This window comes from Prorops nasuta, unplaced genomic scaffold, assembly GCF_024137725.1.
Source record: "Prorops nasuta isolate Cenicafe-Biocafe unplaced genomic scaffold, Cenicafe_Pnas_1.2 PNAS00003, whole genome shotgun sequence".
NCBI classification, from domain to species: Eukaryota; Metazoa; Arthropoda; class Insecta; order Hymenoptera; family Bethylidae; genus Prorops; species Prorops nasuta.
In genome coordinates, this window is record NW_027116800.1 from 8,740,685 (window position 1) to 8,766,187 (window position 25,503).

Consider the following 25,503-nt stretch of genomic DNA (forward strand, 5'->3'; position numbering starts at 1 on the left):
ATTGGAAGATTCTTTATTACGTACAAAAAGAAATAGTTAATATATATTTTAAAAAAATGAGCTATTTTATGTAGATATCTGCGTCCATTCATCAAATTTGAAAATAATTATTTATCAAACGTTTTATTGTTCCTCCCTGCACAAACAGACAAACATGTCGAATTGTGTTGGAGGAAAATTATATTAGGATTAGAGAGTTAATGATAGGAAGTGTGAGAGAGCAAGAGAGACGAATGGAAAATTATTCATGCAATTGTAAATAAGGTATAATTTGAAATTCGGTAACATAAATTTTGAATTCGGGTGTGTCGGTAAGTGTGTGAAGAAGTTTGGTCGAAGAGAGAGGGGGGAGGGTTGAAAGAGGAGGGGGAAGATGGCGCGACTCAGCTGCTACTGCAGGCCAGGCAGAGAACTGAAAAGTTAGGAGTAGAATCAGTAGGACTCGGAGGAGATCAGAATTCTCGTGAGTCTCATCACTCGTATTGTGGCGCTGACAAAGTGCACTTGGACTGTCAGTTGCACGGGTGTTTTGTGGTGGGTGTGTTATACAATTGACAAAAAAGGTGCCAGAAAGTTAGGCGTCAGTCATGGCCGGTAAGTGCTAATATCCGGTGACCTTGAGATCTCTAGCTAAGTCGCCCGATCGTCGTTGGTGAATTCACGTTCATTGAGACGCGCTAGCCAAGATAACCGGCAACCGGTCTTGACCCAATGACCTTCAAATGATGATTGGCAGAGCATTAACCTTTTAATCCCGAAGAAGCAGTTCTTTCCGTCCACTTGTGTTTCCGCCTTTCATTTATAAAATTTCTTTCAACGATTTAAACTAGGATTAAATAAAATTGCCAGATAAAGAAATTGAGATTGCTCTTTGGGAACTCGAGTATCAGTAATATTTCGGCTATTTATATTCTCTGATTGGAACACGTGCTCTTAGATTACTTTCCACGATGCCGTCCTCTCTTTACCCTCCTCTCTCTCTCTCTCTCTCTCTCTCTCTTTAAATATATATAGATTCGACGATGTTATTACTCGAGAATCAAAAGGTTCAATAACATCTTTATAGCTATTGTCACCATACCGCAAAGTAAAAGAATTATATTAAAATCAGAGAAAGAGACGACAGATTCGTAAATAAACATATTATATATGTATAAGCAGTTTTTTTTCTCTTTAATCGTACCAGCTATTCGTGGAATCTCATCTTACACCTCTATCGATCACCGAACTCGATACTGTAGATCGCGTGCCTTTAATTATTATGCAAACTCGTCGTAGCTCTCATACATCAGGGGTACAGCTGATTTTCACCTAATTTTTGTTTATTATATCACATAGCTTCACAGTCATAAAGAATATTTCACAAATTTGATATTAAATCAATCTGCACTCTTATCCACAATCAAGACACTTATTGGTTGTAGCTCGATGGCACGCGTATATACATATAAAAAAATATAACTATATAGCGAGACGCGCAGCTTACTATATATCTTATATACAGCAAGTTTGTACGCCACAACCTCAAAATAAACCTTTCAATTTAATTATCTTGGTATATCTAATTCAACACTGATTGCTACTTGAGAAAATATTTTTTCCGCATTTCTAATTCCAAGACACAGCTACGAAATTTCAGTTTTTCTACGTTTTATTTTTATTACACGGGATTCTTGCCGCATGAAATAAGATAAGTATTTACTGTCGGATAGTATCCGTGGTTTATTCCTGGCTGAAAATCACGGCGCCTTGCCAACGTACGTCCAACTGCACTTATTTTAATATACAGAGCTGGACAAAAAAGAAGCAGCCAGACGGTTATTATAAATACTTGGAGAAATATCCGCAAAATTTTATCATAAAACGTTTCCTAGCGTATATACACACATTCAACTATTCGTATTTTAATCTGTTTAATTGAAAAAATGATACATATTGTTATAATAAATACCTCGAGAGAGACTGCAACGTTTTACGAAAAAAATCTTGCAGGGACAAGTTAGGCAAGAGTGGAAATTATTACGAGGCACTTTCCAATTTGTCGCATGTGCTTCGGACACTAAGCGGATAATTAATCGCCAAAGCAGTTGGACTGAAATATTTTGAAGTTCAACTAGCAAGCGTGACACTTGCGTTACTCAAGTATTTTTGTCATTGACGTCTCGGGTAACCTGAGGATTCGAGTGGCTCGATAAAACGCAGACGACACAGACACTTTGATCTTAACACCAGCCATTGTTACTCTGGAATGTAAACTCTCTTATCTGTCCCTCGTATACTAAATTAAATATTGAAATTAATAGTAATGCCATGAAGAGAAGCTATCTTTCGTCATTAATAATATTTATCCTGAGTGTATAATCGTACAAAGAAAAATTTATATTAACACAAGTACACAAAGCATGTATCCATCCATTCCTCTAATATAATATAAACAAAATTGTAATATTTTCAAAACGATGTTAATTCTTTACACTTTAAATCAGCCTGGTCTTTTTATAAATATAGACTACAGATGGAGAAAATATCAGAGAAAAGAAATTACGATATATATATAAGTAAATAGAAGCAATATAATTAATCTTTAATTATTATAAGAAGCTATAGAGAAGATTGAAGCAAGAGCATGTGTTATGAGAGTATGGCAATCTATACGACAAATTACATACAATTAATTTTGGCAAAGTACAGATACGAGGATTAGAAAAGAGTTTTGTTGATATTTTGGAAGTTCCAGGCTGCTTGACCTAAGACAAGGTGCTTAATGCATTCCCAAGAAAATGCGAGGGCTAGGACGCTATATATAAGCTGCAAGAAGTCTGTATAAATATAAACCTTGTATGTCTCAAGTTTCGTCTACGTATCATAATATATGCGACTAGAGAACCAGCACATTTCTCTAGGAAAACATAATAGCTCACTATTTTTAAAGTTCACTTATCATACGATCAAGCCTTCATGACGTCTAAATTGAAGAATCGAATCTGGCTCTTAAAAATAAATCGCAACAAACGTTGGATTATTACATACTAAATAAATTTATTTATATCCTGTTGTATATATTTTTTCTCCACCGCATATATCATCTAAATATTTTTATTTACAATCTCATTGAACTATTTATTCTATATTATTGAATTTTTTGAAATAAACTTTCCATATACTGATGTTTGTCTGCCTATTTTATTTGACCCTTCAATTAAAAGAAATTGAACGATTAGTTAGAATTCTACTCGATTTATCGTATTTTGTACTTTATTGTTATGTCAGAATTAATTGAATGTCAAGAAACTCGACTGATTCAATAGTTAAATAATGGTTTTATAGATAAATGCTTATTATGTCTCCGAGCGATTACTGTTAAATGAAATTAATTTATCTCTTATTGCAAGGACAGGGTAATGATGGCTACTGTTATATTTTCAAGTGCATGAATACACGAGATGACACACGTCGAGGGGAGAACCTTCTCATGGTAGTTGTGAAGCTGGATCATGTTTCTCTTACCATTGTTCCCAAGATTTTTATACCTTGCACCATTATTTTTATTAAATCATCAACAAGACGAGTTTACATGATTCTCTTTCCACTTTAATCAGCCTGTGAATAATGATATGCTATATAATTTTTCTTCTTTCATATCAAGAACGACTCATAATTATAGCTTTGTTCTATAAATTCATTAATGATTTATTTCAGGCGAAGCAACTCCAGTCTCTTGATTTATCGTGGAAAGTGCGAACCCTCGGATTCCCGTGGGAATGCCGAGTAGGCGCTAGACAAAAAAAGATAAGATTGGGACGAAAATATAATTTGGCAACCGTCCAAGACCATTTATAATTAGATTCAACGATATTAGCTTAGTTTTACCTACAGATCATTTCGAACCATTCAATTTTGGCATTTAATTTTATCCCCAAAAACAAATAGCCGCACGCAAATTCCAGAAAACCCCTTCTTCCCCTTCTTCTGCTTTTTATTTTAGAAATACCAAGAAGATTCTACGCAGGAATTGAAGCGAGCAGATTTTTAGTTGGCATTCGCTTCGCAAATCGGAGAAACATATTCAAATTCTCTTATAATGATTCTTCCCCACTACACGTGTATGCATTAATAATACATAAAACGCATTAAGTATTTTGTTTTTCATCTGCGTATACGAAATTTATTTATAAATATCAGCAATAAGACGTAGCTACCCGTGATATTTGACTACTGGCGAGACTCGTCCTCATGTATTATAGTTCTTCTATTTTTATTTTGCATACGCGTAAAGAAATTTCTGACTTTTTCTTCAATGATCGATAATTTTCTACTGCTCGATTGCTGTCGTAACTTGCTGAGAGATTTATCGGTTCTTCTATTTTCTCCGAATATATCAGCTTTGCTATTTTCGATTTTGATAAATAGAGAGAAAAATTTATTGATTCTGTTTTTTTTTTTTTAAAGGGAGAAAGAGAGAAATGAGGGGGGAGGGGGATTGATAAATGATTTTTTGTGGATATTGATTGACAACTTGGATAAAGAGAATAAGCTGGATTCATGAGTGATAACTTTTTGAACTTGTCGGTAGTCGTTGACACACTTACAAATCTTATCACCGCTAAATTACGAAAGCTGGGTATTAATTTGGACATGAGAGTTTATATCCGTGAGAAGCGACTACTGAAATCTTGAAATAATTGCTTCGATATGACCGGAGAATCAAGTAGGGACACGAGAGTGTGTCGTGCAAATTAATACTTTATTGTTTTAAGGTTTAATCTAATATCTATTCTTATTCTAATATCACTAATCTTATTTTTTAGGATACGCTTGGGTCACATTGGCCACGAACGATTCGTATTCTTTGGGAGCTTTGGTCTTGGGAAATTCTTTGAAAAGAGTTGGAACCAAGCATGATTTGGTGGTTCTTGTAACTCCAGGAGTAACATCTTTGATGAGGTAGAAATTCTATTTTTCAATCTATTACTTGGTCATTTTACTAATCAAACGTCTGCAAACTTTGTTAACAGGAATGTTCTAACGATATTTCTATTGCTAATTCTATTTTATTAGAGAAAAATTGGCATCAGTATTCTCTTTAGTGCAAGAAGTTAACGTACTTGATTCTAAGGACAAAGCGAACTTGGCACTTTTGGCAAGGCCAGAGCTCGGGATAACATTCACCAAATTGCATTGCTGGAGACTCACGCAGTTCGAAAAATGCGTATTTGTCGATGCAGATACCCTCGTAAGTTTTTCAAATAGCTTGTTTCGAGATACGCTAAATTCTATGTAAAAAGAGAACGATTTCTCTAAAGATCTTCTATAAAACTTATTACGTTATAAAGGAAATGATTCATGCAATAATTTTAGGTGGTGAGAAATTGCGATGAACTTTTCGAAAGGGAAGAGCTGTCAGCTGCACCGGATGTTGGATGGCCGGATTGTTTCAATTCCGGAGTCTTCGTGTTCAAACCGTCGATGGGAACGTTCGAGTCGATCGTTGCATTTGCTGTTTCCAAAGGGTCATTCGATGGTGGAGATCAAGGATTGCTCAATTCTTATTTCAGCGACTGGGCCTGGAAAGATATCAGCAAACACCTACCATTCATTTACAATATGTGTTCCACTGCAACATACTCCTATATTCCAGCATTTAAACAGTAAATTATAATATCATATTTGAAGAGTGAAATTTTCAAAAGTTCAATGTTCCTTTTGCTACTATTTTCATAGAAGCAATAAAACTGTATGATACAGTAATTTTATTAACAATTTTGTTATTAGTAATATATCGGGACAAATGGGTTTAGAATTTAGAACGTATTCTCAGGACTATATTAACCATAGTATATATAGAATCTATTTTCATAAAAAAATCGCAGTTTTGAGGAAATGACAATTGGAACATTTGAAATTCTCACTCTTCTATCATAACATTTCTATTGTAAAACTTTTCATCTTCTTTAACGCAATATTGATCCAAATTTCTTTGTTAGGTTTGGTGATAATGTGAGAATAATCCACTTTATTGGTTCTACAAAGCCATGGCTCCAATATTTTGACACTATGACTGGAATCGTTCAGCCACCACAAAGCTTCAACCATTTGCAGCCACTTTTACAATTATGGTGGAACATATTCTGCGAACTCGTGCATCCCCAGCTAACGCCAAATATGGTAAGAAATACATCTTTCTTCTAGCCCTACTGTGTCTTTCATTCGTCTGGACTTCCCATCGTACTTTGTATCGCATTACAAAGTTTGATTTCATTTCATATATAACATTTCCTCTTATACTTTGATTTACGTTACAAGCCAAACTACGAGAGATTACATTGCAGCCAGGTAAGCTAAAAGAAAAGTTTATTGAGAATAATTGCAAATTTATTCTTACTTTTCACTCCAATTTGTATCAGGCATGTAATCCTTGAATAATTGTATATAAACTGCAAATATTATTCTAGTAGAAATGTCTGACACTGCTCCTCATTATTTTCGCCTTTCGAACCTAGCACTGTTTTTGCATCCAGCACGGTTTTTAAACTTTAAAAATACTGTATTCGATCAATAGATAATGATTTGTTCATGTACTTTTCTGCTTCAAATTTTCTTAAGCTTCTTCATATCTGATTAATGGCTGTATCGTGTTTAAAAATTATTATATATTTCACGATACAGCTTTTAATGTGCATATGTATATATTTCTTTTTATTTTTTTTATAATAGATTTTGGTCAGTGTCTATTTTTTTTCATCCTTTTATTCCTTTTAACCCATTCACCTTAAAAAGATAAATCGGTTCATATTTTATTGTAAGTGTCAGGAGAATGGGTTAAGCATGAATATTGCATATATCTAGTTTGGCATAAAATAATTTATTGCCAAAAATGAAATAAAATCATAATGTAAATATCCCTTACATTTATAAATATGTTAATAGTACTTCCATCCCATTACACTGTTTTTTTTAATTAATAATTAACTGATTAACCAGTATTTATTATAATAATAAAGAAAGTAATATCCTTTATAACAGCACTAATAAATTAATTGCTGAATGCCATTCTAGATTAAAATAAAGCATACATATAACGTTACACAGATGATACAATTTAAACTGTAGCTTTAATTCAAAAGAAAAATGGACACTGCCACAATTAGTTTATCAACTAACCTTCTGAGTGTGCATTTTTCTGTTTTCGCATGTTGCTTGCATAGGCTACCAGCACACTGGCACCAATTTGGCACAAATTTACTCCCTTCTTTATTTCCCAAGTTAATACTCCACATCCTGACACAAGTTATCAAACTCAAAGCTATATTCCTCCAGAATTACCACCTGATTTCTCAGAATTTAAAGATCCTTGGGAAAATTATTCCTTTAATAATGAAGAACATGTTGAAGAGGCAAATTACACAGATAATTATCAGCAAGGTCATTTTAATCAAAACACTGAGTTGAAGCAGAGTTATAGAATAGAACAAATTAAATATGATAATTGCAAAAATAACTTTGGTGGTCAAAGTGGTAGTGGATATTGTCCACCTAAAGAAGTATCATGCGATCAAAATAATTACAGGGCATACCAAGAACATCGACATGATAATTCCAGTCACTGTCAGCATGAAAATCAAAGCCAGGAAAGGCGATACGATTCAGAATCCCATCGAGAAATTCAGAAAAATTATCAATTGAATCATCGGGTACATATTCAACAACCCGAGACTCAAAATTTCCACACGACGTTTTTTAATCTCTCTCTGCATGAGAATCAAAGTCAAGAAAGGCGATATGATTCAGAGCCCCACCGAGAAATTCAGAAAAATTATCAGTCGGAGCAGCAAGTTCACTTCGAACACAATAAGAGCACAAATTTACATACAACGGATTGTAGTTTTTTTCACCATGAAAATCAAAGTCATGAAAGGCGATGTGATTCAGACTCTCATCAAGAAATACAGAAAAATTATCATTTGGAGCAACGGGCTCATTTTGAACAAACCGAAACTCAACATTTACACACAGTAGATTGCAGTTTTTGCCATCATGAAAATCAAAGTCAAGAAAGGCGGTATAATCCAGAATCTCATCAGCCACATCATCAAGCTCACTTTGAGCATACATATCCTAGCTCAGGTGAAACAAAAGAGAAAGGAAGCCACAATCTAGAAACTCAGATCACTCATAGAGTATTAGAAAAAGAGAGCCTCGATAATGAAAGAGAACGTAATTTTAGCGAATCTAATATTGTAAATAGAAATTCCCAAAGCATATCCCAATCCCATCCCATATACTCTGATACAGAACCCCACAAAGTTGCATCGCAATCTGACCTGATCATAACAGGACTTCCAAACAAAACAAATGTAAGTAACAATAGTCTTGCACTAGAATTAGAAAACAAGTGATAAAATTTTCTTACACATGATACACTTCTTGTACAAACGTGTGAAAAAATGTGAAAAGAATTAAAGTAAATTGTTTCATTGCACATAAAGGATTTTACTTTAAGCTCGATTCAGAATCATGCAATGTTCATGTTCCCCATTGACTGCGACAATTTTTCAGAAATTTTCACGTCCTCTTGTAGATTCCCTGATTGTTAATTTGTTTTTGTGTGATCTTAGGCTGGTCTTGCCGGAGCTTTGGCTCAAATTACGCTAGGACAGCCTAGAAGTGCCGAGCAAATCGCTTTCGAGGAGCATATGAGAAAACAAAGCTGGGAACAAGGTCAAATAGATTTTATGGGTCGGGACAGTTTTGAAAATATTTGGAAAAAAATTTGTGATACTCTCTCTCAAGCACCCCAGCGACAACCTACTCCACCTAAGGTTTACTTATCCGTCATTTTTACATCAAACTTAAAGCTTAATTGCGCCTAATGATTTAATATTTTCTCTCACAGGAATCAGTGGAACCTAAACTCGAAGTTGAACCTGAAGTAGAGCAAATTACGACTGACACTGCAGCTCTATCCTTAGAAACTCAGACGGATAAAAAAGGTACATAGGAGAAATATCTAGTTTCGTTATTTATGTAAAAAATATTAAATCCGTAATGAAATAATTATTTTCAAAAAAAAAAGGTAAACGAGAAATAAAAATTGCATGATTTTGCAAAATCATTAACCGGTCGTTGCTCGCAATAGAAAAATATAAGTGTTTCGTACAATATATAATTTTCTCACTTATATTTTCCAATTGCTAAGATTTAAATTTTCAACAAATAAAAGCTTTGTGTTCATGTTTGTTTTTATACTCAACCAGCATGTGCGATTTGATTATTATAATGAAAGAAATTTTTTCAAGAGTATTTTAAAATGGAGTAATCTTTCGGAGTATCGCAATTAGGCTGATTAAATCGTAAAGGCATAGGATTAATTGTTTTGAGCCTATTTACCAAGTTTGAGTGTTTGCAACAGGAGCAGAGGACAGCAACTAACAGACCCATGGCGCCATAGCATTGCTGCGTCTATTATTGTCGTTTTGCTTAATGGGGTAAATATTTTTCGAGCTCATTGCTAAAACACAAAAAAAAACACATGTATACTCATCTCAGTCATAATTTTATGTGTATCATCGGCTTTCCAAGTGAACCAACAAACGTTCAAAAAATTTGACATCATACGAGTCAAAAATCTTTTTCATTTACCGTAGTTTAATTTTAAGAAACGTGAGGTAAGAAATTATATCAGTTTTATAAAATCGATCTTTTCCTTATATAACGGATATTTACAAAAAATGTCGAAATCTAAGTAAAATGTTCCTTCGTAGAAAAAATAATAGCATGTGTTAAGAGCTTAAAAACTTTAATATTCATATAAATTAAGGTCATTAATATGCTTCATTAAACGTTTATTAGACAACATCAGCCATGTCTGCTTTTGTCGACTTTATTACCATATAATTGCTACAATTGCGCTACTTTCATGCTTTAAATGCTTAGTTAACAAAGTGCAAATTTTCTTAGTTTACTAAATTGACGTTTCATTCATTCCAGCTCATTTTATATCGAGAGACATTTTATTACACAAGAACAATTTCTAGAGAGCCAAAGACATTACGCTGAAGAAAAGAAAATAATTTCTAAAAAAATGTACAAGAGATTATATATATATACATGCATTAATTTTCTTTAGTGTATTAAACCCTCTTTGTGATTCATGTATATTTTATCCTCCGTTCATTAATTAATATTTTTTATACAGCTGAAGAGGAGCCACCTTCATCACAGAAAATTATCGAAAATATATTAGAAGAAAAAATAACCGAAGATATTGCCGCAACCGAGCCTGACTATTCAAAGGAAGTTGTTAATCCAATTTTGGTAGCAATTCAAGCAAACGTTGATCAACTTTGTACAGAGTTGACATCAAAATTATTAGAATCAGCAGCACCAGTGGAAGAGACGGAAGAAAAATCTGACAAGACGAGCGAATTGATCGAGGCAACTTTGGAAAATGTCGACATATGTCCATTAACAGTTTCATCGGAGAAGGCAGAAATAAAATCTGACAAGACCGTAGGATCGATTGAAAAAGCTTTGGAAAATATCGACGTATGTCCATTAACAATTACACCAGAGAAGGCAGAAGTAAAATCTGACGATACCGTAGAATCGATTGAGAAAGCTATAGAAAATATCGATATTTGTCCATTAAGTGTTTCATCGGAAATAATTTCGAAGGAGGAATTGCTTAAGGAATCAGACAAGTGTCCTGTACCAATTCAGGTAGCCGAATCTGTTTTGCAGGCAGAACCAAAGGAATCTGTTTCCGAAGTACCCAAGCCAGTAGAGCAGATTATTTCTTCGTCAGTTGACATTTTGCAGGAAGCAGTAGCTTCGAGGGCTGAGATCCTAGCACAAGCAACTGGTTTAGCACCAGTTAGTGATCTGAAAAACGGAGACCTTGAAGAAGGTCAAGAGGTTTCGCCTTTGCTAACAGAAAATCGTCGAGTAAGTTTAAAATCCGAACTATTGCTTACGGAGGACAGAGAACAAAATGTACAATTGCAAACTTCAGCTAATGACTCTGTGGAAGAAAAACTGAAGGAACCAGAACCGGAGACTATTCAATCGAAAGAGCTGCTTCAGGAACCAGAGCAAAAGCTGGAAATTCCATTGCAAGAATTAACATCTGCAGTTGTAGAACAGGAAAAAAAACTTGAATCAAAAATACCAACTGAAGGATTAAAATCGGAGGCTGAAGAGCAGAAAACAATAATCCAAGCGGAGGAGGTCAAGTCAGAATCGGAATCTAAACCTGCAGAGATCCAAGAGCAGAAATTGACAACAGAATCAGAAGTTAAGACAGAAATACCAGTGCAAGAATTAAAATCAGAATCAGAAACCAAGTCAGAAGCCCCAGTGCAAGAATTAAAAGCAGAACCGAAACCAGAAACTCTCTCACAAGAAATAAAATCAGAATCAGAACATAAACCAGAAATCCTATCTGAAGAATCAAAATTACAAGGTACCGAATTGCAATCAGTGCCTGTAGAATTGACCACGGAGACGAAGGAAGTTGATACCGAAGCCACGGTACAGAGACCAGAATCAACGACAGAGGAACAACAAGTTTCTGTTGAAGGGGTAACATCAGAAGGGCAAATTCCTAAAAAGTCAGTCGTTGCGAAAGGCAAAGATTTGGAGCTTGAAATTCCTCCGAAAACATTGGAGATGGCTGGTGATTCAGGTAAGCTAGATATTCCTCCAACTCCTACAGTAACGGAGCCAACTCCACCAACGAGTCCTCCCATTCAACCGGAAGATGTTGAAAGGTCGGTAAAAAAAAACGTGAAAAAAGTGATTAAGAAAACATCATCGGAAGATGCTGGAGACGCGGAGGGTGATTCAAGCGGTAAGAAGGTAACAAAGAAAGTCGTAAAGAAGGTAATAAAGAAAAAGGATTCAGAGGAAAGTCAGGAGGGTGATAAGCCTAAAAAGCCAGCTAAAACAGCAAAGAAGGTAGCCAAACCCTCGCCATCTTTGGGCCCTGACACGAGCGTTCCAGAAACTCCCCCTCCGGCAAGTACTTCCGAGACACCAGTGCCTCCTAAAAGAAAAGCCAAAGCTTCCACCGCGAAAGCAGCAACAAAATCCGAATCTGAATCATGATGAGAGCGTTAAATGCTCGTTCAATGATAAAAACCAATTCGCACTAGTCCTCCGTGAATTTTGATACCACTTACGAACTAAAAATTTCACACATTTTGCATTTTTTCATTGCAAATCTCGAAGCAGCTCCACACATTTGTTTATAACATTTTGCACCTATGTATATTATACATTGAACTTATTTTTTCCTTCGCCATGTCTCTTGTTACATTTTATAGAAGTCCCATACTATACAATATTTGCCTTATTTAGCTTATGTTTATTTTTTATGTATTATTATTGTTTGTATTATTTTAATTATACGTTTTATTTACTTTAAGTATTAATTATTATTTTCATCCAAATATATTCATAACTTGACAAATGGTCGAGATGCAATATAAATATTATTGTAACTTAACAGTGTGAATAATATTGTACACTGGAAAGTAAGAAGTTGATTTTTTTATAGATCTTCTCGAGTTGAATCGAAAATTTTATTATACTTATATATAATAATGTGTATTACTTTGCACAAGAAAATTAATCATTTTATCGATAAATCTATTGAGATCCTATACCGAATAATAATATTATTAGGAATAATATTTGAATTTTTATGATATTTGTACCGTTCCTTTTACCAGAAATCTTAATTAAGGGGCTTAGTTATGTACAAGTGAAGTTACATAAATTGTACTTGACCGAATCGCTTGACTCAGATTTTCGATCAAAGGAAAGCTACTATTGATTCATCGATCTATAACAATCTACTAAAATAATGAAAATAATGTGGTTTTAATAATAATGTTACGGTATATTAGAAATTTTGCCTTTTCTGAATGATACTTTGCAATTTCATGTTCACATATGATTTAAAAAGAAATATAATTTAAAATCGTATAAATATTATGAATTTGTATAAATCATTAATAAAATCTAATATATTTATTTAAAATATAAGGTTGATTCCTCTCGTTATTCCAATTGAATTAACTTGTACGTAACAAGTAAAATCAACTATGTATATATATACATATATTTTAAATCTGACTATACATTATAGTTTGAGCTGATACGAAATCATCGTCATGAATATTCGCATCGTGGATAATTAATAATAATGAGCAGACATATGCATGTTATATTAGGTCTGTTTATTTTAACTGCACTGCTGCACTAATTCAATGAATATGAGAAGAAACACGTTTGTCTTATTTTAACCAAATGTATCAGCTCGGTAGAGCGGTGAAAAAGAACAACCCTATTATCAAAAGACTTAATAAATCCACGCAATAAGTAGTCAAAGTTAAGTATGATTAGGTGCTATATAGAGTAATAAAAGGTGCAGGATAAGAATTTTGGTCGTATCGGTCGACTCCAGTCGACTCCTTTAGTTAGTTCCTTATGTCTGATTGCAATGATTGCATTAATGTTTGTGCAACGTGATTGTATAAGTCGTGTACGTGACGATTCGCCCGTTCGCCCCACTTTCGCACGGTTGCAAGTTGCAATTTGGTCCTATTGGTCGTAACCCCAAATCCAATATGGCCGTTCTCGGAGTTTACTCGGCGGAGTGACGGTGACAGGTCTGGGTCTGGTTTCGGTCCAGGGCGAGTCTGTGGTGCGGAAAAATCGCGACAAGGAAAATAAGCGCCATGAGTTCTCGTTAAAGTTATCAATATCTTTTGGATGTAATGATCAAAGAAATGGCGGACGATGAGGCCATTCAGGCCACAAATGACGACGCTAGTGAGTGCAAAAGGTACGCAGTTCAACTAGGATATTGGTCGGATCCATTCATCAATTTCTTCGTTAAGCAACCCACCAGGAAGGCGCCGGAAATCAACCGTGGATATTATGCGAGAGTTAAGGGCATTGAGAATTTTATTGAAAAATTCCTCAAGGTTAGTGAAGAGACTTCTCTTTCCATAGATATTACTGATTCAACCATCATAACCTAGAAATTGAGGACAGCTGATTTTGATTCCGCGCCGGAAACCTTGACCTGACCGAGGTCACTGAGGCCCTGTCCTAATTTTCCTTAACTCCTATAAAACCGATATAGGTCAATCTTATCGATAAACTTTATCCTTATTAATGACTTTAATTTTTCTGTCTATTTATTTTACTTGTCTCATTTTGCAAATATCAATAATTTTGTTAGTTTTGAAAACTCTCTTAATCTACTTTTTTATTTATTCCTTCAAGCTCAAGGACGTTGCGAAGCAGCCTTGACCTGCCCAGTGCGTCGGATAGTGGAAAATTTTCACTGTAAAATCACTTTAATCTGTTTGTTTCAATTTTCTCCTTTTTTATTTCTACTGCTGTCATCGTTTTATGATTTTTTCAAAGAAGCTGCTATTTTTTTATCCTACATCTATTTCCCCTGAAAGGAATTTAATTTCGTATTTATTTATTTTTTACAAATTGCATTTTTTTATTATCAAATAAGTTAATTGTTTATTAAATGTTTCATTCTTACAGTTGTCAGGAGGTAAAGGTCAAATTATAAATTTGGGTGCTGGCTTTGATACCCTTTACTGGAAACTGAGAGATACTGGAAAAACTCCTGCTAATTTTATAGAGCTAGATTTTCCAAGTATAACAGCTAAAAAATGTTATCACATTAAGAAGCACAAGCAGCTGATAGATACTTTAAATACAGAAGGTAGTAATGAAGCTCTTTTTTTTACATTTAGTAAGTATTAATTATGCTTTTATTTAACTACAGTTTGTTTTTCTAGATGGAGAAATTAGATTTTCTACCACAGATTTACATGCTGCCAATTACCACTTAGTAGGTATTGATCTGCGGCATATATCGGAACTTTCTAATAAATTGACACAAGCGGAGGTCAATTTTAATTTACCAACCTTATTCCTTGCTGAATGTGTTCTGGTATATGTAGATAGCAGTGCAACATCAACTTTATTAAAATGGCTTTCATCTAAGTTTCCCAACAGTATTTTTGTTAGTTATGAACAAGTTAATATGAAAGATAAATTTGGCCAAGTAATGCTCTCCAATTTACGCAGTAGAGGTTGTTTATTAGCTGGTGTTGAAGACTGTGAATCCTTAGAAACTCAGCAAAGACGGTAAAATTTATCATTTTTATGAAATGTTAAGAAATAGACTAAACTTTAAGACTAAACTTAAAATATGCTTTTCAGTTTTACAATAAATGGCTGGGAAGGCTCAAATGCATGGACAATGGTAGAAGTTTATGATTCACTGCCTGAGACAGATCGAAATAGAATAGAACGTGTTGAAATGCTGGATGAACGTGAACTTCTAATTCAATTATTACAACATTACTGCATTGCAGTTGCTTGGAATGGCCAAATATTGAAGAACCTATCTATAGCACAGGGCTAAAGTATCCTGGCTCATATAAGTTACTCCAGGTAGTGATATTAATATATTTAAGAGTCTAAAAGCTTGTAAAATGCATATATGCTAAGCTGAGAAGAAATTATTTTACAAGTCGTGTCAGTAAGTCGCAATTAAAATGTAAGTTTCAAACTTTGCGTTTGGTTCAGACTGATCAATCTGTAATTGTCTGTATATGCTCGTGTATTGTATAAGATTTATCATTCTTCAACTTATAAATATTTTTCTTATGTGAGATATGTATAGAAAGTTTTTAATTATTGCTACAAGAGCTTTAAATGTACTCTTTTTTTTGTGCTAATTACGAACTGTCTATCTTCCCCTAAATTAAACATAACTGTTAAAGAAATGCACTATGTAGAAAATACAAATAATGAATCTATTTATCTAAAAAGCGGCAGTGGTTTCAGTGACTCTATAATCAGTTAACAAATTGAGCTTCCCAATGTAAATGTTTTTATTATATTTTACTATTTGCATTATTCTCTTCTACGTTTATAGGAATAAATTTAAAATGAAATCCTACACTCCTTAATATTAAATGTGATATAATGGATATATGTATATATACACATAATATATTTGAATATTGATTATCGAGTTGCTGTGAAACCATACATAACGAATTACAAAAGTATTTAATGAAAACAAAAATTGATCCTTTTTCCAAATAAAGAGCGTCTATCTAATATAATAAAGTAAGGTGCAACGAAAGTGAGAATCTACTTAAACAGTGAGAGTAGTACTATAGATTTGACTAATTAGGAATACGTAATTAGCTCTTTAAGAGCTCAATTGAAAATCTGGAAATTTATTTTTATGTAATAATTTAGTTTCTTACAAATAGGAGGGAATATTTTCGGTTGTCGCGAGTGAAACATATTTTTACTAATATCAAATAGCATCAAGTCCCTAATGGTTTTAAAAGATATAAACGAACATATTTTACTCTATCCATTGCATTTCATAAGACAACAACCGTAAGTAAACATAAAATATGTTTAGCCATGTCTTAGAAAAATAATAAGGAATCGATAATGATTTATTTTCATATTCAGGAATATCAGGGTTATGAGATAATGCAGCATAAGATTAAGTGAAATCCGTTTGATGGAGTCATATAAGCACGCTAGAAATATTTATATCCACTAAGCTGTTTTATTCTTTGTTTAATACATCAAAAACTTTCCTTTAAGATAACACATACAAAATGTACCAGGTGTTTATATCTGCAGATGTGTAACGTGGCACTGTTTGGTATTGTATTGAATAAAAGTACGATATACCTGGAGTAACAATCGTATTACTAATATAAATTAATAAAATTTGTTCTCTTCCAAACAAGGTTACGATAACAATGACGTTAATAGTCATGGGATTATTGAAGAGTTTACACCCAGATTTGATTGCCTCTTAACTCCTATTGCATGTTATGCTGTGTACATCAGTTTTTAACAGAAATCATCCAGCTTGTTTTCTATTATCAAAAGTTTGAGAATCAAGCTTAAACAGTAAAAAGATCAATCAAACACTGCCATGTTTTATTATTTAACGAAAATTCATTTCCACAGCTCTTGCTTTAGTTCAGTTATTTAATTTATTGAAGAGATTTTACCGCAACTCATTATATTTATTTGATTCCTCTCGTGTCTCTCTCCCTATTTTCCCTTATTAAGCGAATAAATGCTATAGTATATTTTCTACTGTACCAATATAAAGATTGAATCTCAAGCTTAAAAGCAATAGTTTTCTGTTATGTGGAATAGCAACTAATTCTTTCCGCATTATACTTTATATCGTCGATATTTAATTAAGATAATTCCTTAAATGTTATAATTGTAAAAAATAATAACAGTTTATCGAAGATATTTACATTTACATATAATTAATTAAAATTTGGAAAAAGAAGAGAAATTAAATATTTATGCCAGATAATAAGAAAATAATAATCATACTTAAATTATTTTCTAGTAGATTTATATCAATGGCTGCATACAATTAAATAAAAATGAAATTCAATTCATAACACATGTTCTTATCTTTGTAATCATTTATTTACAATTTTAATTTTATGTAAAAATGTCAGTATGGAAAATATATTATTTCATATTCATATAGATTTTATTAGTACTTTTGTACCTCAACAATAATATATAGGGTGCTATAAAAGTTAGGAGGTGGCCGAATATTTAAAAAACTAACATTTCTGAGAAAAATGTGTTCAAACAAACCTTTCGGTTAAACTGCAGTTAAAGTGGTATAGTTCATATGATGGAAACAATACCACTTTAGTTACAATTTAACTTTAACCATAAAGTTTGTCTAGAACCTTAAAGTATGTGTCTAGGTATACGTTTTAAACATTATCAAATATTGCATTGCAGATTGCTTCTTTCAATATTTAAATAAAAACTTTATAAAAAATTTAATTTTCAATTAATTAATATTATATGCACAGATTTAAGTTACTTATACTAATTCTAGAAAAATTAATATTTTAAATTATCATTAATTTCGTTCATTCTGAAATTTGTATAAAATTAAAAACTCAAAATCCTAAGGGATTATGCTGAACAACTCCACCAGCCTCGCCTATATTACGTGAAATCCTGCTTAGATTACTGAAGAGCTTCAGATTTTTAGGGGAGTTTATGACTTTTAAGTTATAAGCAACTCGACTTGCAGCCTGCAACAAATTTTAATTGAATAATTTTATTATTAATAAGTCTCCATCTAATCATTTTATCTAAAAAATAATGTTTGTTGGTTAATTACTTCTGTACACCAGCTCTCAGCCATTAAAAGTTCGTGTTGGGCTGTTGGGAGGTTTTTACTGGCTGACATGCTTGCTCTACTTAGTACCACTGCCATTGTGTAGGTATCAATCGCTGCCTGAGCAATTCTATTTAAAATAAATTGTTCCTCTACTATTCCTTTACCATATTTTACTAAAGTCGCTTCTATTGCTTGGCCAAAGGTTTCTATGCTCTGGAATAATTTTATTATTTATTAATTAAAACATGACTAACATTAAAGATACCGACGAATTTTTGTTATATATGCATGTTTACATATAAAAATGATAATTTGACCGTTCAATGGAAACTTTAGTGTTAATATTTGACAAAAATTTTATCAAGACACCACAAAGAATCTATTTGTGCGATAATTAGTAGAAAGAGTATTAACTCACTTTGGCACATAACACAGCACTATCGCTTAAATTAGGATGAACTAGATGATCAAAACTAGTCGAGGTTAAGCCAATAGCCCTAGATGCCCTTTTTGTTGCTTCTTCTACGATCAAGCCGAGATTCGCTGTAGGATTTTTAAAAGCTTTTTGTAACTCCTTCAAGTGACTTCCAGCATACTGAATTCCAGTGAGCGCCACGAATAAGCGTAAAATATCGTTCGTTCCCTCGAAAATTCGGAAAATTCTCAAATCTCTCATTATTCGTTCCAATCCAGTATCTTTCATGAACCCCATTCCGCCAAGTATTTGAATTGACTCATCGCATACGTACCATGCTGAATCCGAAGCAAAAACCTAAGGAAGAAGTAAATTTAATTATTTATGTGCTTTTTCTAAAATCAGTGAGGGAAGAAGGAACGACTTTCTTACTTTGGAAATAGCAGCTTCCAAATGGTAATCAGTGCTTCCTTTATCCATGTTACCAGAAATTGTATAGGCTAAAGATTCTGTGACATATTGCAGAATATTCATGCGTGCCAATTTTTCTTGCACACCTCCATAGTTATCTATTGTTTTTCCAAACTGTACACGGGTTGTTGCAAATTCTGTTGCTTTTTTAATACAATTGCGCATTGTTCCAGCAAGACAAGCTGACATTCCAAATCGTCCATTGTTCAGAATATTCATGGCAATCTATGAAAATATATTTGAACCATAAGCTTCTTTAACTCATTAAATTATATTTGCATTTATTGCAATATTTAGACTATTACCTTGAATCCTTCACCTTCTTCTCCTAAAAGATTTTTCGCTGGGATTTTGACATCTTCAAAATAAACTTCAGCAGTGTTGCTACATTTAATACCCATTTTCTTTTCTGGTGGACCATTAGTGACTCCGCCAAATCCTCTCTCAACAATAAAGGCGCTGACTTTTTCTTTTACTTCTCCAGTTTTCTTATCCTTCATTGGTGTTTTAGCGAATACAGTCATGATCTCAGCTATACCACCATTGGATATCCAAATTTTGCTTCCATTAAGCACATAATGAGAACCATCTGCAGATTTTACTGCTCGGCAACGGATAGAACCAGCATCAGACCCAGATGTTGGCTCAGTAAGACAGAAAGCTGCATATTCTCCACTAGTTACTCTTGGGAAATATTTTGCTTTCTGTTCTGGAGTTCCAACTAAAAGGATGCCCTACAAAAATCTAACTGGTTAAATATTTGTTCATACTTAGTTTTGAAATACCTGTGTGTTTTCCAAATATACCTTAAATCCTATACTTTGATGGGCACCCAAAGTGATGCCAATACCTAAATCATTATAGCCACAAATTTCTACAACTCTACTGTATTGAGTATTAGTCAAGCCTAATCCTCCTTGTTCTTGCGGGACCTGAAGCCCAAATGCTCCAAGTTCCCACAAAGCACTTGCAGTTTTTTCATCTATGGTTGCTGTGTCATCATTTTTTACAGGATCATTTATTTCCTATATTAAAATAATCCTTATTCAATTGAATAAACAGTACTATTTTAAAAGAAAACTGAGTACAAAAACACCATAAAATAAAAGTATTACCTCAAAAAATTTTTCCACTGGATCAACCAACATTTTTACAGTTTCTATTTGTTCTTCCGTCATGGGTTCTGGGAAAGGAAAAACTTGATTTGTTTGTAACTGACCACGAAAAAGATTCATTGTAAATGATTGGGATTCTTTGGAAGATTCTGCTGCTTTCTCCACTGACTTTGGCTTGACTGCTTCTGAAGCCAAACATCTAAAAAAAGTTATTCTTTTTAACACAATAATGTTAAATATATTAATTCTTTAAAAAAAAATAATTGCCTACTTTCTAATAATAGTATCATTTAATTAAGAATTATTTATTATTTCTTTTAGAAAATTAATTCATTAATTTAACTTGAATTAAGTTTGCAGAATCATTGTTTAGATATAAAAGGTATAGAAGTGGTATTTTATTTGTGCTAAAGCAACAGGTACAAAGTTCAATTATATATAGTAGCTAACTCTATTAGTCTACCAAGTTTCCAAAGGTTACAGATATGATATTTTCCTAAAAATTCTCGTTACTGCGTAAATATAAAAAATTTTCAAGGCAAAGCCAAAAGATCAACAATATTTTTTAATAAATATTAAGAAGAACATTTAATACTCCGATTCTTTAATACTAATAATCAATATATCTTAAAACAATATCTGCTTTATTTTCCAACAATCGTATTAAATCTTAGAATTAGAACAATAAGAAGTTCGAGTATTTGAGGATTTTTTATATCAAGAGTATTTTTTTTTTTAATTAGAACAGTGACGTGGTAATTTTTAATGATTAATAACACATATATTTAATAAGTAGTGGAAAAATTGTAACTCACCTTGACTGAATTTCTATGACCTTTTTTAAACTTTTGTTGCTTCTTACGACAAATTTTGAAATGCGAAACATATTAATATTGATAATGAAAAAGTGAATTAATTTTAGTACTATAGGTAGTAAAAGTACGAAATGGCAGCTGGCTGACAAATGATTCAAGTCTGATTGACCACTAGCTTAAGCCTTAAACTGATGACTGACTGAATTAACTCAAGTCTCAACTGGTCTCAACAGACTAACACAGGCTAACGCTACAGACTCAACTGATTACTTGTATTGTACAATGCATGTATGTATACATACCATACGATCTATACGTTAGTTGTAATGTAATTAAGTGTAGAACTGCTAGCAAGTGCTAGTTGCTGTATGTACATACTTGCGCCACTTGCTAACAGCTGGCAGCTGCTTACTGCATTGTGCATCTATCTACATTCTGCAATCTACATACATGCATGCTAAACTGCCAAGAGTCATGAAGCCCATATAGAGGGTCGTCAGTGCTTGTATTTCCTAGCTTGTATTCCTTCATCCTCGTAAACCTTGTAACTAAAATAAATATCAATTTTTTGTGCATAAGACCTTTCAAAAGAAAATCGAAAGACTTAAGACACTTCAAAAAGGTCTTACAAAAATTTGATATATCTTATTGCTACAAAGTTAAAAAGAAATTTGATCTTTTTATCTAGCGGACCTATAGTATACATATATTTATACATATACAGGGCATTACAGGATACAGACCTACAGGGTGTTTCTCTAGCTTACTCCCATTTATATCTTTGTCGTTAGTTGTCTGCTCTTGCATCAATGCGCTATTAAATTCTATTTTTCTGTACATATGTATATGCCTCAATATAGCAATTATAGCAAAGTATATAAGTTTTCCTAAAAATTTGTATTCTTTTATCTTCATGATCAAAACGTGTATTAAAAATTCCTCGGTAAATGTATACAAATACATTACATACATTACGTCTCTTACGACATGAAGATGCTGCTGGTGAGCTCTGAACATCGATCGTTGCTTGTCTACATTTGTATAGCTAGAATCTATAATCATAAGCGGAACTTAAACTTAGTCTTTAGTTAAAATTAATTGTGTTATTTTAACCTTCAGTACAATGCTAAACTCGGTCTCCGCCTTAAAAAATTTCCAAGCTGAAATTCAAGCTTGGTTTGGTTTATAAATTCGAGCCTATCCTTTCATAAACTTGCCTTATCTTTACGTTTACATTTTAGGTATTTTATATCATTGTATAGATGGAAGCACTACCTTCGATCTTTAGCTGACTACCAGTATTACCACTACCACTACTACCACACCACCACCACCACTAGTTCAGCTACCACTGGCTACATAAAAGATGGCGGACTGCAGGGGTGCGTTTTCCAATGCTTTATCTTAAACAAATGTAAAAACAATTGATAGTGTTATTCAAAAAATTAAACATTTGCTGAATTTGATTCTTTTCTCACAAATTTTACTTGAATTCTTAACAAATACCTGATTAATGTAATATGCCCATGTGCATATATATATATATATATATATATAAGTGCTTTATACAATGTTGGTAAATTATCAATGTATCAAACGTAAAAGATTTAATTGTTTGTTTTTGATTTATATAGGGAACGATGAAGAGACAAAGGGTCCACAAGCACCAATTATTGTAAATTTTAGTGCTGCTGAAGAGCCCCAAGAGAATTCTGCAAATGGTGAGACTTAGTTGATAATTCTGGGGTAATTCTATTTAAGTTTTTGTTGTATTTCATTACTGTAATTTTAGAGCATCATAATACAAAATTGGTATTTAATTTCTATATTGACAGTGATAAATTGTAAATATGTAGCAATTGTATATTGCTTACTAACTAAGAAGTAGATTACAATAAAGATTCTAATTTTTATTGCTTTCTGGTTTCTTGTAAGTCAAAGCATTTTTTTTTTAAATCTTTAGTTTTCTGTCAAAATTACATTGCAATGTCAATGCAATAATAAGATTTTTGAACTTATAGAAAAGATGGAGGGCAATGCAGATGAAAACACTGATAAAAACTCTTCAACACCTGATAAAATATCTACAAAGATACATCGTAAGTTACAAATTAAATGTCATGTGATCTTATTCATATTTTATTTGTTTTAAAAGTCTAAGTATTTTCATACTCTCTGTTTTTATTTCAGGTCCAGTTTTGACTGCTTCAAGATTTGGAAATTCTTTTGGAGTTAATGAGTTTTGCAATTCCTCTAAATCAAAACCTGGTATTTTAAGGCCATCCCAATTAGGTTCTGCCAGCAATAATGTAACAGCTTCTAGTAAAATGGTCCTACAACCAGCAAAATTTCAAAATCCATTTACTAAAGTTAATGATAATTCCATAATTGAGGATAATGTAGATATAGTAGAGAATAAGAAGAGTGAAGATGCAACAAAAGAAGATAAAAGTGAATTAAAACCAGTGGAAGATATAAAACCAAAATTTTTACCGTTAGGTGCAAACACTAAAGATTCTGAAAATAGTGTAAATACTGTGACCCCGAGTGCCTCTACTCCTAGTTTTGTATTTGGTCAAAATTTAAAAGAACGTGTTACAGTTTCAAAAGATACAGAGAGCTCTGAAAGTTTGGATAAAGAAGATGAAGAAAGTGAAAAGACAAATGAAAATGGATCATCAGAACTTTTATTTTCTACTGCAGCTGCAGCTGTTCAAACCTCCAGTAGACCTGGATTAACGCTAACACAAGCAGCGCAAGAGTTAGAGGAAGCAAATAGAGCAAGTAAAAGAAAATATAGTCAAGTAACCTTACTTACCGGTGAAGAGGGAGAAACGAATGTTCTTCAAATCAATTGCAAACTATTTGCTTTTGATAAGGTAAATATACATATTGATTTAAATATTTCTTTTCTATTAGCTTGTTTAGTGCTGATTACCACTCTAATTAATTAAACACATTATAATTAAAGGCAACAAGTAGTTGGCAAGAGAGAGGAAGAGGGACATTAAGGCTTAATGACCGTGATGAAGAATCTCGTTTGGTAGGGCGTACTGCTGGCACACAACGATTAATTCTCAATACAAAAGTATGGCCTGGAATGACAGCCGAACGAGCTGGTCCTAAATCTTTGAGACTAACTGCTATGGATGTTCATGGCGATGTCCGAATTTTTATTGTACAAGCAGCACCGAAAGAAATTGATCAATTGCATTACTTATTGCTACAGAGACTTAAACGTGCAGAAGAACGCCAACCAAAAAAATTGGCTACAGATCACTGACAACCATTTAATAATACTGTCCAAGTATTATTCCCTCACTGACTTAGTTTTTTAAAATATAATAGGTCATTGAAACATAAAACAATGTGCAAAGAAACATTTGAAATTTTCGACCGTACTTCAAACGTGCGCCACATAATCATGGATATGAGTTGTGTGCCTTTTCTCAGAAGATATTGTCCTTAGTATGCGACACCGGAAATGCTTGACAATTATTAGGTTGAAACAAATTTTTTTTTTTTATAAATTTTACTTTTATCCCTGTAGTCAATGTGATCATTTTCGAATCATTGATTTAGTAACTAGCAAAATAGTTTGTGAAATTTTTAAAAGGGAATATGCGTGAATGATTCTAGAAGAAGTCGATTCGAAAACCTTTTATATTAGCTTGATGAAATTCATGCGTAAAACGTACAAAAAAATTTCTGGATTTCGGCTTTAGCCTATTTTAGTTGTAATATCAATAATTTTTTAATTTGGAAATATATATATGTATAAATTATTTTTTTCAATCATACTTTGGTATTTATCTGCAATGCACCCATGATTGTATCAGAAAGAAAAATAAATAATTTCTTATTTCTGTAAGGTGAATATACCACTCCTATAGTTGTATGTTAAAAAGTATGTGCATATAATAATATTGATAAGGTAATGAAATGATCATAATTTGTACAGCGTATAATATTGTATATGTATGTACTTCATAATGATATGTAGAGAAACTTTTTGCGAACGTACAATAAAACGTCATTATTATTACTGCAATTATAAATATGCTTTCCTCTAGTTGTAAATAAAATCTAGTGTTATACAATGTCAGCTCTTACCTTTTAATGTATAAAAGAAGAACGCGATAAGCTTTTTTTCTCTGCTATTAAATTCTACAAATCTATATTTAATCTATCGGTACTTAAGAAATAATATTTATAAATAAAATTACTTCAAAAATATGAATAAATGTGTATGATGATTATATAAATGCCCAATTAAATAATTATAAAATACTTTGTTACTATTTACAAAATTGATTTGTTTCTTTGTGAGCCCGTTGGTTCCTTCAATTGTGCCTTTTCGCCAATTTTTTTCATTAGTTCAGCTCTTTTAATGAGTGTATAGGAGAGTTAATAAAGGTAGAGATAAATTTGACA

General features: G+C 32.8%; 4 protein-coding genes across 7 annotated transcripts; 3 read left to right on the forward strand and 1 right to left on the reverse strand.

Annotated features, from left to right (window-relative positions):
• Positions 1 to 411: 411 nt before the first annotated feature.
• Positions 412 to 12,424, forward strand: LOC136785914 (triadin-like). 2 transcript variants are annotated; one of them, XM_066747282.1, is made up of 9 exons: positions 412 to 594; positions 4,809 to 4,944; positions 5,059 to 5,233; positions 5,359 to 5,648; positions 5,985 to 6,165; positions 7,206 to 8,354; positions 8,616 to 8,819; positions 8,894 to 8,990; positions 10,196 to 12,424. In XM_066747282.1, the coding sequence occupies exons 1-9, from the start codon at positions 588 to 590 to the stop codon at positions 12,103 to 12,105; spliced, it is 4,149 nt and encodes a 1,382-aa protein (XP_066603379.1). In that variant the 5' UTR covers positions 412 to 587; the 3' UTR covers positions 12,106 to 12,424. The 2 variants fall into 2 exon arrangements, with proteins under 2 accessions (XP_066603379.1, XP_066603380.1); XM_066747283.1 differs by lacking the exon at positions 7,206 to 8,354 and having other exon boundaries at positions 419 to 594.
• Positions 12,425 to 13,615: 1,191 nt separating this feature from the next.
• On the forward strand, positions 13,616 to 17,386 carry LOC136785918 (leucine carboxyl methyltransferase 1). The gene is made up of 4 exons (XM_066747294.1): positions 13,616 to 13,991; positions 14,572 to 14,755; positions 14,832 to 15,183; positions 15,259 to 17,386. The coding sequence occupies exons 1-4, from the start codon at positions 13,782 to 13,784 to the stop codon at positions 15,461 to 15,463; spliced, it is 951 nt and encodes a 316-aa protein (XP_066603391.1). The 5' UTR covers positions 13,616 to 13,781; the 3' UTR covers positions 15,464 to 17,386.
• Positions 17,387 to 17,510: 124 nt separating this feature from the next.
• Acadvl (Acyl-CoA dehydrogenase very long chain) lies at positions 17,511 to 21,387 on the reverse strand. Its single transcript, XM_066747291.1, has 8 exons — positions 21,070 to 21,387; positions 20,255 to 20,453; positions 19,946 to 20,164; positions 19,445 to 19,873; positions 19,101 to 19,364; positions 18,672 to 19,025; positions 18,254 to 18,466; positions 17,511 to 18,164 (listed from the first exon to the last, which is right to left on the reverse strand). The coding sequence occupies exons 1-8, from the start codon at positions 21,138 to 21,140 to the stop codon at positions 18,027 to 18,029; spliced, it is 1,887 nt and encodes a 628-aa protein (XP_066603388.1). The 5' UTR covers positions 21,141 to 21,387; the 3' UTR covers positions 17,511 to 18,026.
• Positions 21,388 to 22,313: 926 nt separating this feature from the next.
• Positions 22,314 to 24,935, forward strand: RanBP3 (ran-binding protein 3). 3 transcript variants are annotated; one of them, XM_066746847.1, is made up of 5 exons: positions 22,314 to 22,451; positions 22,704 to 22,790; positions 23,091 to 23,168; positions 23,260 to 23,948; positions 24,041 to 24,935. In XM_066746847.1, the coding sequence occupies exons 1-5, from the start codon at positions 22,436 to 22,438 to the stop codon at positions 24,350 to 24,352; spliced, it is 1,182 nt and encodes a 393-aa protein (XP_066602944.1). In that variant the 5' UTR covers positions 22,314 to 22,435; the 3' UTR covers positions 24,353 to 24,935. The 3 variants fall into 3 exon arrangements, with proteins under 3 accessions (XP_066602944.1, XP_066602943.1, XP_066602945.1); XM_066746846.1 differs by lacking the exon at positions 22,314 to 22,451 and adding an exon at positions 22,575 to 22,641; XM_066746848.1 differs by lacking the exon at positions 22,314 to 22,451 and having other exon boundaries at positions 22,720 to 22,815.
• Positions 24,936 to 25,503: the final 568 nt, after the last annotated feature.

What these genes read in the sequence shown, in the direction of transcription:
- LOC136785918 (XM_066747294.1), top strand. Translation starts at nt 13,782, where the DNA reads ATGATCAAAGAAATGGCGGACGATGAGGCCATTCAGGCCACAAATGAC. An exon ending in AGATACTTTAAATACAGAAG is followed by an intron (nt 14,756 to 14,831) that starts GTAGTAATGAAG and finishes TTGTTTTTCTAG; the next exon opens with ATGGAGAAATTAGATTTTCT. An exon ending in TTAGAAACTCAGCAAAGACG is followed by an intron (nt 15,184 to 15,258) that starts GTAAAATTTATC and finishes TATGCTTTTCAG; the next exon opens with TTTTACAATAAATGGCTGGG.
- Acadvl (XM_066747291.1), bottom strand. Translation starts at nt 21,140, where the DNA reads ATGTTTCGCATTTCAAAATTTGTCGTAAGAAGCAACAAAAGTTTAAAA. An exon ending in GTCATAGAAATTCAGTCAAG is followed by an intron (nt 20,454 to 21,069) that starts GTGAGTTACAAT and finishes AACTTTTTTTAG; the next exon opens with ATGTTTGGCTTCAGAAGCAG. An exon ending in ATCAAAGTATAGGATTTAAG is followed by an intron (nt 19,874 to 19,945) that starts GTATATTTGGAA and finishes AGATTTTTGTAG; the next exon opens with GGCATCCTTTTAGTTGGAAC.
- LOC136785914 (XM_066747282.1), top strand. An exon ending in GGAGTAACATCTTTGATGAG is followed by an intron (nt 4,945 to 5,058) that starts GTAGAAATTCTA and finishes CTATTTTATTAG; the next exon opens with AGAAAAATTGGCATCAGTAT. An exon ending in CCCAGCTAACGCCAAATATG is followed by an intron (nt 6,166 to 7,205) that starts GTAAGAAATACA and finishes TTGCTTGCATAG; the next exon opens with GCTACCAGCACACTGGCACC.
- RanBP3 (XM_066746846.1), top strand. Translation starts at nt 22,590, where the DNA reads ATGCCCATGTGCATATATATATATATATATATATATAAGTGCTTTATA. An exon ending in CCAAGAGAATTCTGCAAATG is followed by an intron (nt 22,791 to 23,090) that starts GTGAGACTTAGT and finishes TTGAACTTATAG; the next exon opens with AAAAGATGGAGGGCAATGCA. An exon ending in AATATCTACAAAGATACATC is followed by an intron (nt 23,169 to 23,259) that starts GTAAGTTACAAA and finishes TTTTTATTTCAG; the next exon opens with GTCCAGTTTTGACTGCTTCA.